This window comes from Sminthopsis crassicaudata, chromosome 1 (assembly GCF_048593235.1).
Source record: "Sminthopsis crassicaudata isolate SCR6 chromosome 1, ASM4859323v1, whole genome shotgun sequence".
Taxonomy (NCBI): domain Eukaryota; kingdom Metazoa; phylum Chordata; class Mammalia; order Dasyuromorphia; family Dasyuridae; genus Sminthopsis; species Sminthopsis crassicaudata.
Window position 1 is genome coordinate 547,730,498 of NC_133617.1, and position 14,795 is coordinate 547,745,292.

General features: G+C 37.8%; 1 protein-coding gene across 1 annotated transcript in view; it reads right to left on the minus strand.

Moving 5' to 3' along the window:
* The window catches only part of CAMK4 (calcium/calmodulin dependent protein kinase IV), a 182,811-nt gene extending 171,331 nt beyond the window's left edge, over positions 1-11,480 (minus strand). Inside the window, exons 1-3 of the mRNA XM_074282001.1 lie at positions 11,396-11,480; positions 2,149-2,347; positions 717-930 (exon numbers count right to left, since the gene is read on the minus strand). Coding sequence (XP_074138102.1) covers positions 717-871 — 155 coding nt within the window. The 5' untranslated portion in view covers positions 872-930; positions 2,149-2,347; positions 11,396-11,480. The remainder of the gene's footprint in view (positions 1-716; positions 931-2,148; positions 2,348-11,395) is intronic.
* Between the last annotated feature and the right edge of the window lie 3,315 nt (positions 11,481-14,795).

A 14,795-nucleotide genomic window follows, 5' to 3' on the forward strand; every position in this document is an offset into this window, starting at 1 on the left:
CCAATGTCACTTAATTTAGAGAGCAAGATGGGGCAAGGGGGAAGGGAATCAAATTTTAACATTTTTTTTGGTCATATTTCCACTGCTCTCATCCCCAAGTCAAAAGGATGCTCAAGTAGATTGTAGTCCTGGATTACTTGAAGTAGGGTGGGTGACAGAGTGGGGTTCAAAAGTGGAAGAGAAAGCTGTCTGAAAAGAAGCTGGGGCTGGAGGTTGCTGGGGAGAATAGGGATGGCGTATAGCTGGAACACTGCTCTGTACTACTACAGCAATCCTAAATTTCCTCTGCAGGAAAAAAAACCTTGACCAAGAAGTGTCCGGTCGAAATTCAGTTAATTCTATGGAGGGAATAAATTGAAATGATGACAATGATGATGATGATAATGAAGATATGGAAGGAAAAGGGAAGTCGGTGTCCCTGAAAACCAGAGAATGGGGAGGCTCCCTTCAGCTTGTGACCCCCTGAACCACAAATGCATACTCCCTCCTTTCCATTTGTTTACCTGCCCACCGCCGGGAGCGGCTTGTCTGGTTTTGCTAAGCTAAGGCAGTCAGAGAAGGCAACAGAAATTGAGGGACAGAATACCCAATTTTCTGCAGTCGGCCAGCTCTCCAGCCTCTGCCCCCTAGCCTTCCCACCCTGCCCTCCCCCACCCCCACCCTCACCCCCACTCCCCCGGCACACACACTCCTTCTCTCCTCTTCTTCCTTCTTACCGTCCCAGCTCCGTCTCCACCTCGAAGAAATCATCCAAAGAGTCTTTATTGGAGCCGTCGATCCAGTAGTCGGGAGTGGCCGAGGCGCTCCCAGTCAAGGTGGTCGTGGAAGAACTGGAGGAGGAAGGAGAGGTGGGCACGGTGACTTTCAGCATCTTCCTAGCAGGACTCCGCTTACTGCCGCTCACCAGGTCTCCTTGTGCTCCCTCGCTGACTGCAAGAGCAAGAACGAGAAGCAAGTCCGTGTCCTTCCACACACCCACACCCACCGCGGCCACCTCTTCCTCCTCCTGCTCTTCTACACTCTCTTCTCACACAGCGGCTCTTCTCTGGAGTGCAAGGGTGCAGAGGGAGCGAGGGGAGGGGAGAGATGGAGGAGGAGAGAGAAGGGGAGAGGAGAGGAGGAGAGGGAGGAGGAGGAGGAGGAGGAGGAGGAAGAGAGAAGGGAGGGGAACAGAAGGAGGGGGAGGAGGAAGGGGGACTAAGAGGGAGGAGCAAGAAGAAGAGGAGAAAGAGGAGGAGGAGGAAGAGGAGGAGGAGGAGGAGGAGGAGGAGGAGGAGGAGGAAGAGGAGAAGGAAGAGGAGAAGGAAGAGGAGGAGGAAGAGGAGGAGGAGGAGGAAAAAGAAGAAAAATTCAGTTATTTAGACCAAAGCCTAGGCAGTAGTGGGAGGAGGATGAAAGGGGAGGAGGGAGGTTTAAACAAAAAGCACAGAGATGGAAAAGAGCAGAAAGACTAGGAGGGGGAGGGGGAAATGGGGGAAGTGTTATCTCTTCTCTCTCCCCTATTTCTTACTTTTTTCCCTTCCTTCCTTACTTCTTCCCTCTCTCTCTTCCTTTCTTCTTCCTCTCCCCTTCTGCCTCCCTCCAGTTCCTCCACATAAAGCAGTGGTGGCAGTTACTTGCAATGAACCCCAAGTCCAGTTACTTGGACAGGGGAATTGCCACTCTTGCAGTAATTGAAAAAAAATAAGGCAGTGAAGCAATGGTATCAAAGTTACTGAGGAACCCAGAATGGTTTTGGAGATGCAAGGAGGAAGAGTAGAACCCTCTGATGCTGATACTGTGGTCCCTTCTATTCCAGCTGTCAAACATCTTTGTATTTCTCCTGTTCCAGCTGACTAAGCATTTGCTTGGGAGATTCTGAGGGGATAGTGGCCACTCCCCTCCTCAAAGGGCAGTGGTTTTCTTCCCCTCAGCCAAATTCCAGAGAGTACCTTAGATCCAGCTTCTTAAACTGTGGTTCTCTACCCTATATGGAGTCTTTTAACTGAATGTGTGGGTTGAGAAATTATTAGTTATCATCAGTAAAGGTTTGATTTTTATATCTATTTTATTCACTTATATAGGTCACATAAAAATTTCTCAGAGAAAAGGGGTAGGAGTGGAAAAAGTTCAAGAAACCCTGCTTTAGAGGAAGGTGACCTGGCTCACCTATATTTTGATAGTCTAAAAAGTACTGTGTGATGCAGCTGCTCTTATTTTCTTCTCTGGATTCTTCTAGGGCCTCTCCTTAAACTGTATCTTTGCATTATCCCAAAACAGGCAGAAGTAGCTCAGAATCACAGGGCTAGATGGAACCTTCAGAAGGCATCTCCCCAACTCCCAGGCTTCAGACAGATCTATTCATAAGCTGCCACAGATAAAGAAGAATTCAATATTTAAAGTCCTTCAAAGAAAATATTCTACTGAGACTTATTCCAAAGTCTATTTCAAAGATTATTTCACAATCAGGAAATTTTTCCTTATATTTGTTGAACCTAAATCTCTCATACTTCAGTTTAAAACCATTCCTTCTTTGGATATACTAAGAATAGCTAGTTAATACATGAGGACAACTATTAAATGACTTCCTGCCCTGCGTTTTCTCCTAGATAAATAATCCTAAACCTTTTTCTCACTCAAAGTTTTTATTCTCTTTCTATGACTTCCTTCGGAACTATCTCTAATCTTCATATTGTCAAATTCTCTAGTCCCCTGTGAAAATATCATTCACACAAACATGATTTGTTCCCCCAATCTTTGGCTTATGCTTTGTTTGAAAATTTTCCTGTTCCACTGGTAAAAAATAGATGGTTGTTGGGTTTGGGTTTTTTTTGGTCTTTTGATAAATTTGCTGTAATTGTGGAGTGGCAATGACTGTGAGGGATAATTAGCTGGACTATTATTGTTATATTTGTTTTATTATTTTATTTGTTGCTATGGATTGATATGCATTGGATAATGGATTCACAAATTCAGCAATGTTTTGCATTCATCTGTACTTTGGATTATTTTTAGAAAATATCGGTATTTTTCTATTATTAATATGTAACGAGCTGTCGTCTCTAGAAGCTGCTGGATCGCTCTCTGGGAAGAGATCTGCTGTGTCTACTCAAATCTCTCAGACAGATTCTTCTTCCTCTAGTGAACCGTTGTCTCCAGGCAGTTGCTGTTAACTCTTGTCCTTAGAAGTGACTTCCCTTCCTGCAGAGAGCCCCGTCAAGCTTGATGCAATGCAGAGTCCTCTTCTTTCTCTGAGAGTCCTCTCTTTTATTCTCCCAGAGAATGGGCGTGGGATAATGCAAGGGCTTCTGGGAAGAACCACCCCAGCCAATGAGCTTGCCCCCTCTATCAAGTCAACCTGAGTTCTCACCTTGTAATTGTCCAGAAAACCTCAGTTCTCACTTAGTAATCCTAACATCTCCCCCTTTCTTTTGATTTAGAACATAGGACAGTCATGACCTTGAAACATAAATCCATCAATATGGGAAGTATTACAGATAATTACATAAATTACATAAGCACATAGTAACATAGTAACGTAACACATGCTAGAAGTATATAACATAATCATAAATTGAAAATTTATAAATGTCCATAAGTCCATTGTCCATTAGTCTCATCTTGTGTGAGGAAGTCCAATGATTCCTGCTGGTTTTAAAGTTCTTTAATAGTCTTCTTATTATCCATGCTCTTTCAGTGTCAGATGTTTCTTAGATCTTCTCCTTTATTTTGAGGTCTTTCTCTTTTTCTGTCTCTCTCTGGTGGACAAGGCGAATATGACTCGTTGGCACCCATCTGATTCCTTCTCCTGCTGAAGAAATACAAGCAAACCCTCTCTCCCAGGCAGTTAACCTATCTAATTACCTTCTATTTACCACTTTCTAAATATCTTCTCATCATCTGGCAATTACATTGGAATTGTTTGCACTGGACACACCCCTATTGGTTTAAAAGGCCTGTATTGTCCCCAAGTGTAATCCATTCTTGCTATCTGATTGCCTTTTGGCTCACTGATTGGGTAATCCCTTTCTGCCATGTGATTGCTTTTCTGCTGGTTGATTAAATCAGAGTCCTGGCCTTCTAAAGGCTTTTTGGGTGTAACATCAGCTGCCATCATGCCCCAAGTCTTTTTTGCCTGGGGCCCTGGACCTGGGCTCCTCATCCCATTTCCCTGAATTATTCTACACTCTGATGCCCAATGGAATCCTCTGTTGCATTTTGGACATGGGGTTTTAGGTCTTCTTTCACCCTGTCTTCTCACTGTATCTCCATACCTACACTGAGCTCTTAGATGTCCAATTTTTCCACATTGAAAACATCTCCGAGTTTCTCTAGAAGTCCCTTGCCAGGAGGGACCCTGTCTTTCCACGTTCATCATTGTCCGGGTGTAAAAAGCATTTGTTCCCACTGTAGCACAGCGTCTTATGATCTCCTCTAAAGGAGCATCTTTGTCTAATCCCCATATAATTCTTTTGCAAATCTCATTGGCATTTTCCTTAGCCAGATGTCTGGTCATTATTTCTGTAGCTGAATTTTCTCCAATAGTTCTTTTGACAGCAGTTTGCAAACGTCCCACAAAATCTGCAAAAGGTTCATTGGGACCTTGCTGTATTTTAGTGAAAGCCTCTCCACGATCTTTCTGTCCAGGAAGGACACCCCAAGCTTTTATTGCGGCCTTAGCAATTTGTTCATATATTGTCATGGTATAATTAATCTGTTCCGAATTCTCTCCATATTGACCTTCACCAGCTAAGTGCTCAAAAGTGAATTGTGTGTTAACTCCTATTTCCAAATTGCATCTGACTTGAATTTTACATAATTCATGAAATTCCGAAAGCCATAATAAATTTTCTCCAGGTTCCAGGCATATCCTTGCTATGGATTTCCAATCATTCGGGGTTAGGACTTCATAAGACAAACCATCTAGTAACATTTTGACATAAGCTGATGTAGTCCCATAAAGGGTACAACCTTTTTTCAAATCCTTAATTTTATTCAAATCTAAAGGTGCATATCTTCTCATTTTATGACCTACAGAATCAATATTTTCAATCACAGGATATGCATGTATAAAATCACTTATATCCTGTCCTTCTCTCTTAGCTTTAACCAATGCTTTTTCTAATCTTGTCATAGGCTTAGGCTGCTTCACAGGCAATTCTGTTTGTGTTTCTGCCTCTTCTTCTCCTCCTTCTTGCTCCACCCATGAAGGGTTAATTGAGGGAGGAGATGGGAGGTGCTCCTGTTGCTGTTGCTCAGAATTGTACTTAACTTCATTGTTATCTGATTCATCCTTTTCACCTAGTTTAGTTGACACCTCCCCATTTTGCTCCTTCATCTCTTCCTTTAGAATAACATTTTTTAAAGCCATTTGGATTAAATTGTAGGTATGAATTGTATCTTTGGAAACTGAGTTTGGTCTGGAACCAAAGGGTAAAATGTCACAAAGGTAATTGTAGTGTTCACCTAATTGCTCTCCTACTAATTTCCACTCATCTGGATCCAATTCTTCTTCCAGAGAAAAAGAAGGACATATTCTTCCAGAGAAAAAGAAGGACATAGTCCCTGTTCGGGCGCCAAATTGCGAAGGTCTGGTCTAGCTCTTCTTGTCAGGATAAGCAAAAGTCCTTGCCCCACGTTGGGCGCCAATTGTAACGAGCTGTCGTCTCTAGAAGCTGCTGGATCGCTCTCTGGGAAGAGATCTGCTGTGTCTACTCAAATCTCTCAGACAGATTCTTCTTCCTCTAGTGAACCGTTGTCTCCAGGCAGTTGCTGTTAACTCTTGTCCTTAGAAGTGACTTCCCTTCCTGCAGAGAGCCCCGTCAAGCTTGATGCAATGCAGAGTCCTCTTCTTTCTCTGAGAGTCCTCTCTTTTATTCTCCCAGAGAATGGGCGTGGGATAATGCAAGGGCTTCTGGGAAGAACCACCCCAGCCAATGAGCTTGCCCCCTCTATCAAGTCAACCTGAGTTCTCACCTTGTAATTGTCCAGAAAACCTCAGTTCTCACTTAGTAATCCTAACATTAATAGCTCTGTTATTTAATAAAAATCTGCTTCCCTACTTACAGACTAAGGATTACAAATAACATCAATTTGTGGAGAGAAATCATCTGTGAATTTAGTCAAATCAATACACATATACATATACATACACACATAAAACACACACATACCTATATAGAGGCTAGCAACATACAGAATAAATAAAGATAATTAATAAAAGAAAGGCACTAAAAAAAGAGAGAGTTTGAAGAAAGGTTCCAGTAAGATATGGGATTTTAAAGGACTGAAAGGAAGCCAGAGAAGTCAATAGGCAGAGATGAGAAAGAGGAGGATTCGAATATGGAGGACAGAAGAGAAAAAGGTCCAGAACTGATATTGAGAAAAGGCCATTGGGTTGGGCAACTAAAAGATCATTAGTAACTTTGAAGAAAGAAGTTTCATTGAAATATGTCAGAATCCAGAATGTAAAAGGTTAAAAACAGAAAAAGTGGGGGCAACTATTGACTCTGTTTATTCAAGGATTTTAACTGCTAAAGGCAGAACAGATCTAGAATGATAGTTCCTGGGAAGGGAGAGATCAGCTAAGGGTTTTTCAGGTTAGTGGAGACATGGGGATGTTTATGGGCAGTAAGAAATAAGACAAAGCAAGGAATGATGATTTAAAATAAAACAAGGATAACTGAGGAGGATATCTGTTGGAAAGGATAAGACACAATTGGCTTTCTTCAGCAGTTAGAGGGGTTAGCTTTGGTAAGGAATAAGGCCAACTCATTATGTTTGATGGAGTCAAAGAGGAGGCAGAAAGCATCTGATTGAAAGGAACTGAGGAAAAGGGGAGAAGGAGTTCATGGTAAATGGCCTCAATTTTTTTGGTAAAATATGAGGCAAGTTTCTCAGTTGAGAGAGTGAAGGGAGGAAAAACATGGGATGTTTGAGGAAGGATGAAAAAATATGGAAAAGCTACTGTGGAAAATGGGAATAATGGATTATTAAGAAATATATAGTAGGATTGAGGGCCCACTTGAGATTGCATAATATAAATCTGTAGTGGATTTAGTCAGAATGATTGAATGATTTCCCCCACTTTTATTCTACAGCATATGTATAGGAATGAAGATGGTAGGAGTGTTCCAAGACTGGTATTTGACTGGGGACTGATTCAAGAGATGAGGACAAGATAGAATTGATTTGGTTCCCCAAGTGGAGAAAATAGGGAGGAGAGAGTTCAGGAGAGATGACCTTGGAGATAATTGTGGAGTCAAGGGACTGGAGGTCACAGTGGAAATGAAGAGATGAGTTTTATAATGGAAGGGAGAGGGGAAGAAGAAATTAGGGATTTTTGAATATATAGGTAGACATTTCTGGGTAATAGCAAAATCAAGAACGACCATTTTTGTGTGTGACTAAAGTAAAGTGGAAAATTAGCTCCTAAGGATGAGTAGGTTCAGGAACTTAGTGATTAGGGAATTTGAGGAGGAAGCATTATGTATGTTCAAGTTCTCTAATATGAAGGCAGGAATTAAGGAGGAGAGAAAAATTGTGTGTCACATGACAAACTCATTGAGGAAAGAAGTGGAGTGATGGAGCTAGGAGAAGGAGAAGAGAAGGAAGGGAATAAGGGAGGAGTGATCTATAGACAACAGCTATCAGGGTTTTAATTGAGTGGTAGATATGAATAGCATGAACCTTGGAGTAAGAGAGGATATAAGAGGAGAATCTGGAAATGGCAATGGGAAGCAAGAAGTATTATTCTCCTTTGGCCAGTGAGCCAAGGAAAATGAAAATGACTGCAGCTAGTATTGGAAGGAGTGGGCAGAAAGGTGGTATCATCATGGGAAAACCAAGGTTCAGTAATAGCTAGTAGATAGAATAGAATAGGAGAAGATTTAAGATGAAGGGAATTCTGTTGCCCATGGGACAGACATTCTAGTGGGCACAGTGAGAGTCCCAGGTGGTGTTTAATAGGAACTTTTGGATAGGAGGATTGAGGAAGTAAAGCAATGAAATGGGAAAAGGGATTTTGATGATCTATGGGATCATTGGCATGTGGAAGGTGTGAGAATGTTCATAACTGAGGAAAGGGAACCATTCTTCTTCACCATAGAGGCTGGAGATTGGGCTGAAGGCAAGTGCAATATGAGATGGAAGGCTAACAGATGGTCAGATGGGAGGCCCCCCTTTACAACTCCTCTTCCCTCGAAAGGTTAAAGATTAGACAGAAAAACAGCAGAGCAGGATATAGTAAACCTGATATCAAATGGTAGCTTGCTCTCCTTTGCACTAGAGGTTCTACAAATGGACAAGCAGCAGAAGGTGAAAAGTTGCCTTGTGCTGGCAGAAATAAAAGACATTGCTTTAAGCATATGGCGGGTCAGTTTTCTGAATACAAATTTTGCTCTTTCTCTTTGTGGAGAACAGAACAAAAGGAGCAAACACATCCCTCCCCCTAATTCTCCAATTGGTGGAGTGATACTACCTAATTACGTATTACATCATTTCTGTGTGCAGCTGTTGAGAGCATGCATAAGAGTATTAGTTGCTCCATTCAGATACCTAGTTAAGCAGATTTTTGCTTATATCTGATATGAGTTTTTAGCAAGGAGATTATATTAAAGAAGTTTTGAGGAAAGCCTTTTCTCCTTCTGATATAGAAGACGTCCTTTCTTTAGTACAGAGTGAGAGCAAACCTGATTCCAATTTATAGTTGGACCCTGATAAAAGCATTAATGACTTTCTCTAAAATTTCCTTTAGAAAATTCCCTTTGTATTTTCAATCTACAATTCTTATAAATTCAGTACCTATCTTATTAAAGTGGATATTTTAAAATGATTATTTTTAAGAAAGAACATATATTACATGTTTCTATAATGGAGAATATACTTAATCATCGAAATAGTTGACTAATATTAAATGCTTTGTGAAAAATACATCTGAAACACTTTAAAAAGTTTAAAAGTTCTTACAAATTCCAATAATACTTCAGTAAAGTTGTCCTCCACCAATACTTCATCATGCCATGAAAAAATGACTTCTAAAAGGTTGTTACAACAGAAGGTAAACTCTAAAGATCCTACATGGTTCAAAGAAACCAATTATAGTCATTGCAATTGTATCATGAATGAAATGTATTCATTCCTCATCTATGCTTTTTTAGAATTCTTTAAATCAGATATATCTGCAGATCAGATGCCATCTTCTCTGTGATACTGGTTTTTTGATTCCTCTCCATCCCTACTTTTTTATTTTCTCTCTATCCTGAAACTACCTTGTATGTATGTATGTATGTATAAACACTCTATGTCCCCCAAAATAATGTAAATTCCTTCAAGATAAAAGACATTTTCATTTTGTTTCCAGAGGGTTTAACACATGACCTTACACATAGTGTTTAATAAGTGCTTGTTGATTGACTGCTTGATGAGCTGGAGTATTGGAAAAATTCATTTACCAGAAGGTTAACCACAAGGTAATGATTATTTTTGTCAACAGCAACTCACATAATCAACTATTGAGGCTTTGCCAGGACATGTGTATGTATGTGTATGTGTGTATATGTGTTTAAGAATGGAAGGGGTTTTGGTGGCAGTGTTTGCATTTAGTAGAGGAAATATTCATATCAATTAAATCATTCATCTTTTGAAGTACTGAAGTATTATCCTAATCATCATCATTATCATTATTAAGTGGATTATGATAAGCCAAAATTTAACTTAAGATACATATTCTTCAAGCGAAAATGTTTTTAGTCAACTCATCTCTTCCCTTGTATAGAAAAGGAAGATAACCATTCACCTCGGTGAGTGTAGAGCAGTGGTTCTCAAATTGTGGTCCAAGTACCCCTCGGGATCCCTGACATCCCTGAAACCCTTTTAGGGATTCCTTGAGGTCAAAAGTTTCATAATAATACTAAGATATTTTAATTTCTAATACATAAATATCAAGAAATAGAAATTACATTAAAAAGCTCTTGGAGGTAGAAGAGTCACATTTTTTCAAAAGTATAAAGAAGTTCTGAAACCCAAAAGTTTGAAAACTACTATAGAGTAACATTTCTCTATCACTCTCACATTCTATAGAATTGTAAGCCTTTTCCTGGCTTTGTTGAAAAATCATCTGGGTGCTGCAGAAGCTGCACTTCTAGCTGTAACAGGGCAGTAAAAGATCTCTGAATTATATAGCTGATTTTAGAAGCACCTGAGAAGATGCTGAAGAGTACTGGAGCAAATCACTCTTCAACTTTGTCATTATTCATCCAGATCTAGTATCCATTCCAGATGTGCAAACATAACAAAAAAACAATTCATTCTCAGAACTACTTACCTTGTGTAAAGGAGACTCTTGTATCCCTCTTAGTAAAATAACTGTTCTAACACAGACGGGACGAGAAGCGTACCAATAGACTTTCCAATACAAAATAATGCTATCTTGTTTAAATATATGTTATAGGCGAAATAATGCCAAGAGTTAGACATTTTCAGATAGATTTCAGCAGGCCAATTAAACTGGGTTTTGGGACTTTATTGAGTTTTTAACAATTATGTCATTATTTCTCAAACACCTTCTAAAACTTAATTTGAACACCTACTATTGAGTCTCTTTGACATGGGATCTATTCTCATGAAACTACACTTCCTAAACATGTAGTTTAGTTATATTTTTACTTATATTTTTCAGCTAAGTGTAGGCTTTGTTGTTCTGTCTAATCTGACTTCTGTCAGGCATTTCCTGACTTATATTTGTATCTCCTTTTGTTCTATACTAGTATAGTCTATATCTTACTCTTTTTACCACATTAAAATGTTTCCTGTTTCTTTATTCTATCCTGTTTTGCTTCTTATTCCCACCTGTCTTATTCTACACTCTTGTGTTAATATAAAAAATATAAAATATTCATATCTTTTTTGATTGTATAAGCTTTAGTAGAGTTTAGTTTTAGTTTCATCTTTAAAACAAAAGAGTTTGATTTGGGGGGAATAGTTCTCGCTAAAAAGTTTCAGAGAAGAGAAAATTCTTAATTACTAAATATTTTTACCAAGAAAAATTCAGAATTTGAGATTTAAAATATTTTAGATTAAACTTTTTCATAAAGCCCAAAGATTTTATCATATAAAAACCAAGTTTTAAAACTATCATACATTAATAGCAAAAAATCCATCATTTTAAATCCAAGCTCACAGTTATATGTCACAGTTAAAATAAGGCCCAACAGCTAATCTATTCAGTTTAGAGATTTTTGTGATTCATACTGATCAATAAAATCAAATTCACAGAGATCATTCAAGTGGCAGAAGCAAAGAAATTAATAAGGCCAAGTCCTCTATTCACTTCATGCATATAAAAATGTAGCCTGATTTTCATGAAAAAAATCCAAGGAAATAATAAGCACCAGATTTCTTTCTGGGTTTCACTCACCAAGAATGGTACTTCAGGATGCTTAATTTTTTTGCACATGCTTTCTTGCCTTTCATGCTTATTATTTTATCATTGCAGAATTAAGAATTTTCCTGCCTGGAACTTCTGGTTGCTAAGCAACATTTCCTTCTTTTTTCTGTGAAACCTGGTTGCCATATTAGCACATCATCTTCTTCATCATAATCATCACCAAAGAGCTCCTTCTCAAAGAAGTGGGTACTATTTACTTAAACATATTAAGTTCATATCTCTGCCTTCTAGGAATTTACTATTATAAGAAATAAACATTAATCTGTATTTACATGTAAAGGGATAAAAGAGGCTTCCCCTTTCTGCCCATAACTGATTATTTGTTTGAAAGTGAAAGATGTTAGTGTGTTAGACATTGAAAGACCAGAGTTCTTTGACTTGGCTATTTAACCCTAGGCAAATCACTTAACCATTCAGTGAGTACTTTAGTTAAATCTCAACTCTGAGGATCATGTTGACAATCATTTCCCTTGCTAGGGACAAGACACAATGGTTCTTAACTTTTATGGCTTGTCATGGACCCCTTTGGCAGTCTGGTGAACCCTATGGATGCCTTCTCAGAGTAATGTGTTTAAATCCATAAAACAAAACATATAGGATTGCAAAGGAAATCAATTTTGTTGGAAAACAGAATTAGCAAAATCAATATTTTTTTAAAGTTCATGAGTCTCTGGTTAAGAACCCCTAGATTAGTGCCAGAAATGAAATCATTTGTTAGAGTCTGAGGTGGGAGGAGAAGTAAAACTATATGGAGCCTAATTGTCTTATTGAGAAGATGGGCCACAAATCTGAGATAAACCTTAAGGGCAGGTTAAGGAAAAAAGATTGACAAAGATCATCAGTTCTGTGGTCTTAGTCAAGCAGTTTCTAGGAAACTTTTGTGATACATAAAGATAAACAATTAGTGTTATACAAAAAGGGAATAAAATGACAACATCCCCCCTCACTGGTAGACATCAAAAAAATAAATACATTGAATTTGTTGTAGAGGGGATACTTTTCTGGTATTAGATGAGATGGCTTTTGAGGTCTCTTCCAACTCCGAAATTATAGAATTTTGTGACTTTTCTTTATTAGCTAAAGGACCAAATGCCATTCATTCATTCCCTTAAATATACTGGAATAAGGAAAAAGGGGGTTTTATTTTGTTTTTATTTGAGAAATGGCAACACACAGATGCAAGATGTTATTGTTTTAGCAACAGAACACAATAAAGATAAACCAGGACAAATTTCCTTCAAATTGAGACTTTTAATTAACATCCTGTGAAATGACAAACTATAGTAGAATATTCTAATTTAATTAATTGTGAGCATTTGATGTGAGAAAGGCAATAAAGGCAAAATCTTTAAACCAGGAAATTAGTTGAAAGATATCATTGGCATTTGTCATGATTTTTTTTTTTTACCTTAAATTTAAGGCCAAGACCAGAACAAGAGTTAGCATTATAGACCTAAAACTTGACTATTATTAGGCAAGTGAGCTCAAGAAAATAGATTGAGTTAGCATGAGGCTATTATGCAGCCCAACAATGAGCTCAGTCTTTACTAAAATGAATTGAGAGTAATCCCTTCCACTTCTGAATTTTTATCTGCAGGGGAAAATATTTTGCTTCTTTTCAATACAGAAATAAAACCAAGATACACACAGTCATGTGTATTTTACTTCAACATCACCTCAAAAATACACACCCACAATGACTAGTTCCTGAAATGTTATTGCTCCTCAATTAATGCTTCTAATGTTTCCAGAGGCACACTTTTCAGTCCTATGTCATTAAAGCCCAAAGCATCTATGAGACACATCACTAATTACAATAGTATTGTTCATAATAGCTTAGCTTTTGTGCTTTCAAGAGAATTACTGAATATGTGTGAGATGAGTACAGGAAACAGTAGCTTGCTTGTTTGTTTTTTAAGTATTTTTCCCCAGTTACATGTCAAGAATTTTTTGCATTAATTTTTATAAGATTTTGAGTTCCAAATGTTTTTTTTCTCCCTCCCTTCCCTTCTCCCCTTCCAAAGATGATTTTTTTATCCCCCCCTTTCTTATGGGAGAAATATTTCCAGTTTATGTGGTGGGTAATAGCTATCAAATACATATTTACTCGAATCCTGAAATTATGAAGGTCAGAACTTAAGTTTTATCATTATATTCAAGCATAGGTTCAGGCCTTAGAAAAAAAGCTGAACCTTCGTGAAGAAAATTATTAGAGTAACAGAAAAATAATTATTTTATATATTACAATCTTATATACATTCCTCTTAGGTCACAAAAGTTGGAGAATATAGATACATGATCCCATACTTCCTTCAATGTCATAAAAATTGAAAAAGCTTAATTAAATAAAGCTGGAATCATATACATTCCATAAGAAAACTTCATCAGATTTTATAGGTAAATTAAATCAGGTTACAAATTAAATTACAATTAGAAGATTCACAAATAGACTGATTGAAGAGAAGATTTACATGTTGCTAAGGAGTCAGGGAGAGTTGAGAACTTTCCTCTGTGTTCTGAAAAATAAAAGGAAATCAAAAATTCCTTTAACATCATCAAGTTTGTACATTGGGATCTTGTGATGAAAAGAGCCATTTACACCCTGAGAAGGGACTGTGGGAACTGAGTGTGGATCACAACATAGTATTGTCACTTTCTTTGTAATTGTTTGCTTGCATTTTATTTTCTTTCTCATTTTTTTCCTTTTGGATTTGATTTTTCTTATGCAGCAAGATAATTGAATAAATATGTATGCATATATTGGATTTAACATATATATTTTACCATGTTTAGCATATAGTGAATTACTTGCCATCCGAAGGTGTGGGGGGGGGGGGGTGGTGATTGGAATACAAGGTTTTTCAAAGGTTAATTTTGAAAAATTATCCACACATATGTTCTGAAAATTAAAAAACTTTAATAAAAAAAGAAAAAAAGATTTTGTACATTGAGTCTTTGGATATTATAACTGACTAAGGAGACCCTGCTTCTTTAATATCTCTGCCTAGAAGACTTAAAGCCTCATAATTGGTTAAAGACATCAAAAAGAGGGTAGACTACAATAAAATATCACATCCTTCAAAATATGGGACCCCATTTTGCAGTAGTTATTAGTAAATTTTTCTAATAAGAGGGAGGCCCGGACAGCAATTTTGTTCACAAAATTTCTTTATCTAGTTTAGGACTTCACAAGAAGATATCCAGAAACTTGCCAGTTTGATCTCTAGTTTAAAAAAAAAGGTGGGGGGAAAGCCAAGGCCAATAAGATCTTATCCCTAGCCTATTGGGGGCATATTTTTCTTTTTCTTTCTTTCTTTCTTTCTTTAAAAAAAATAAAAATAAAAAAAAAACAAAACCATTGTTATTTAAA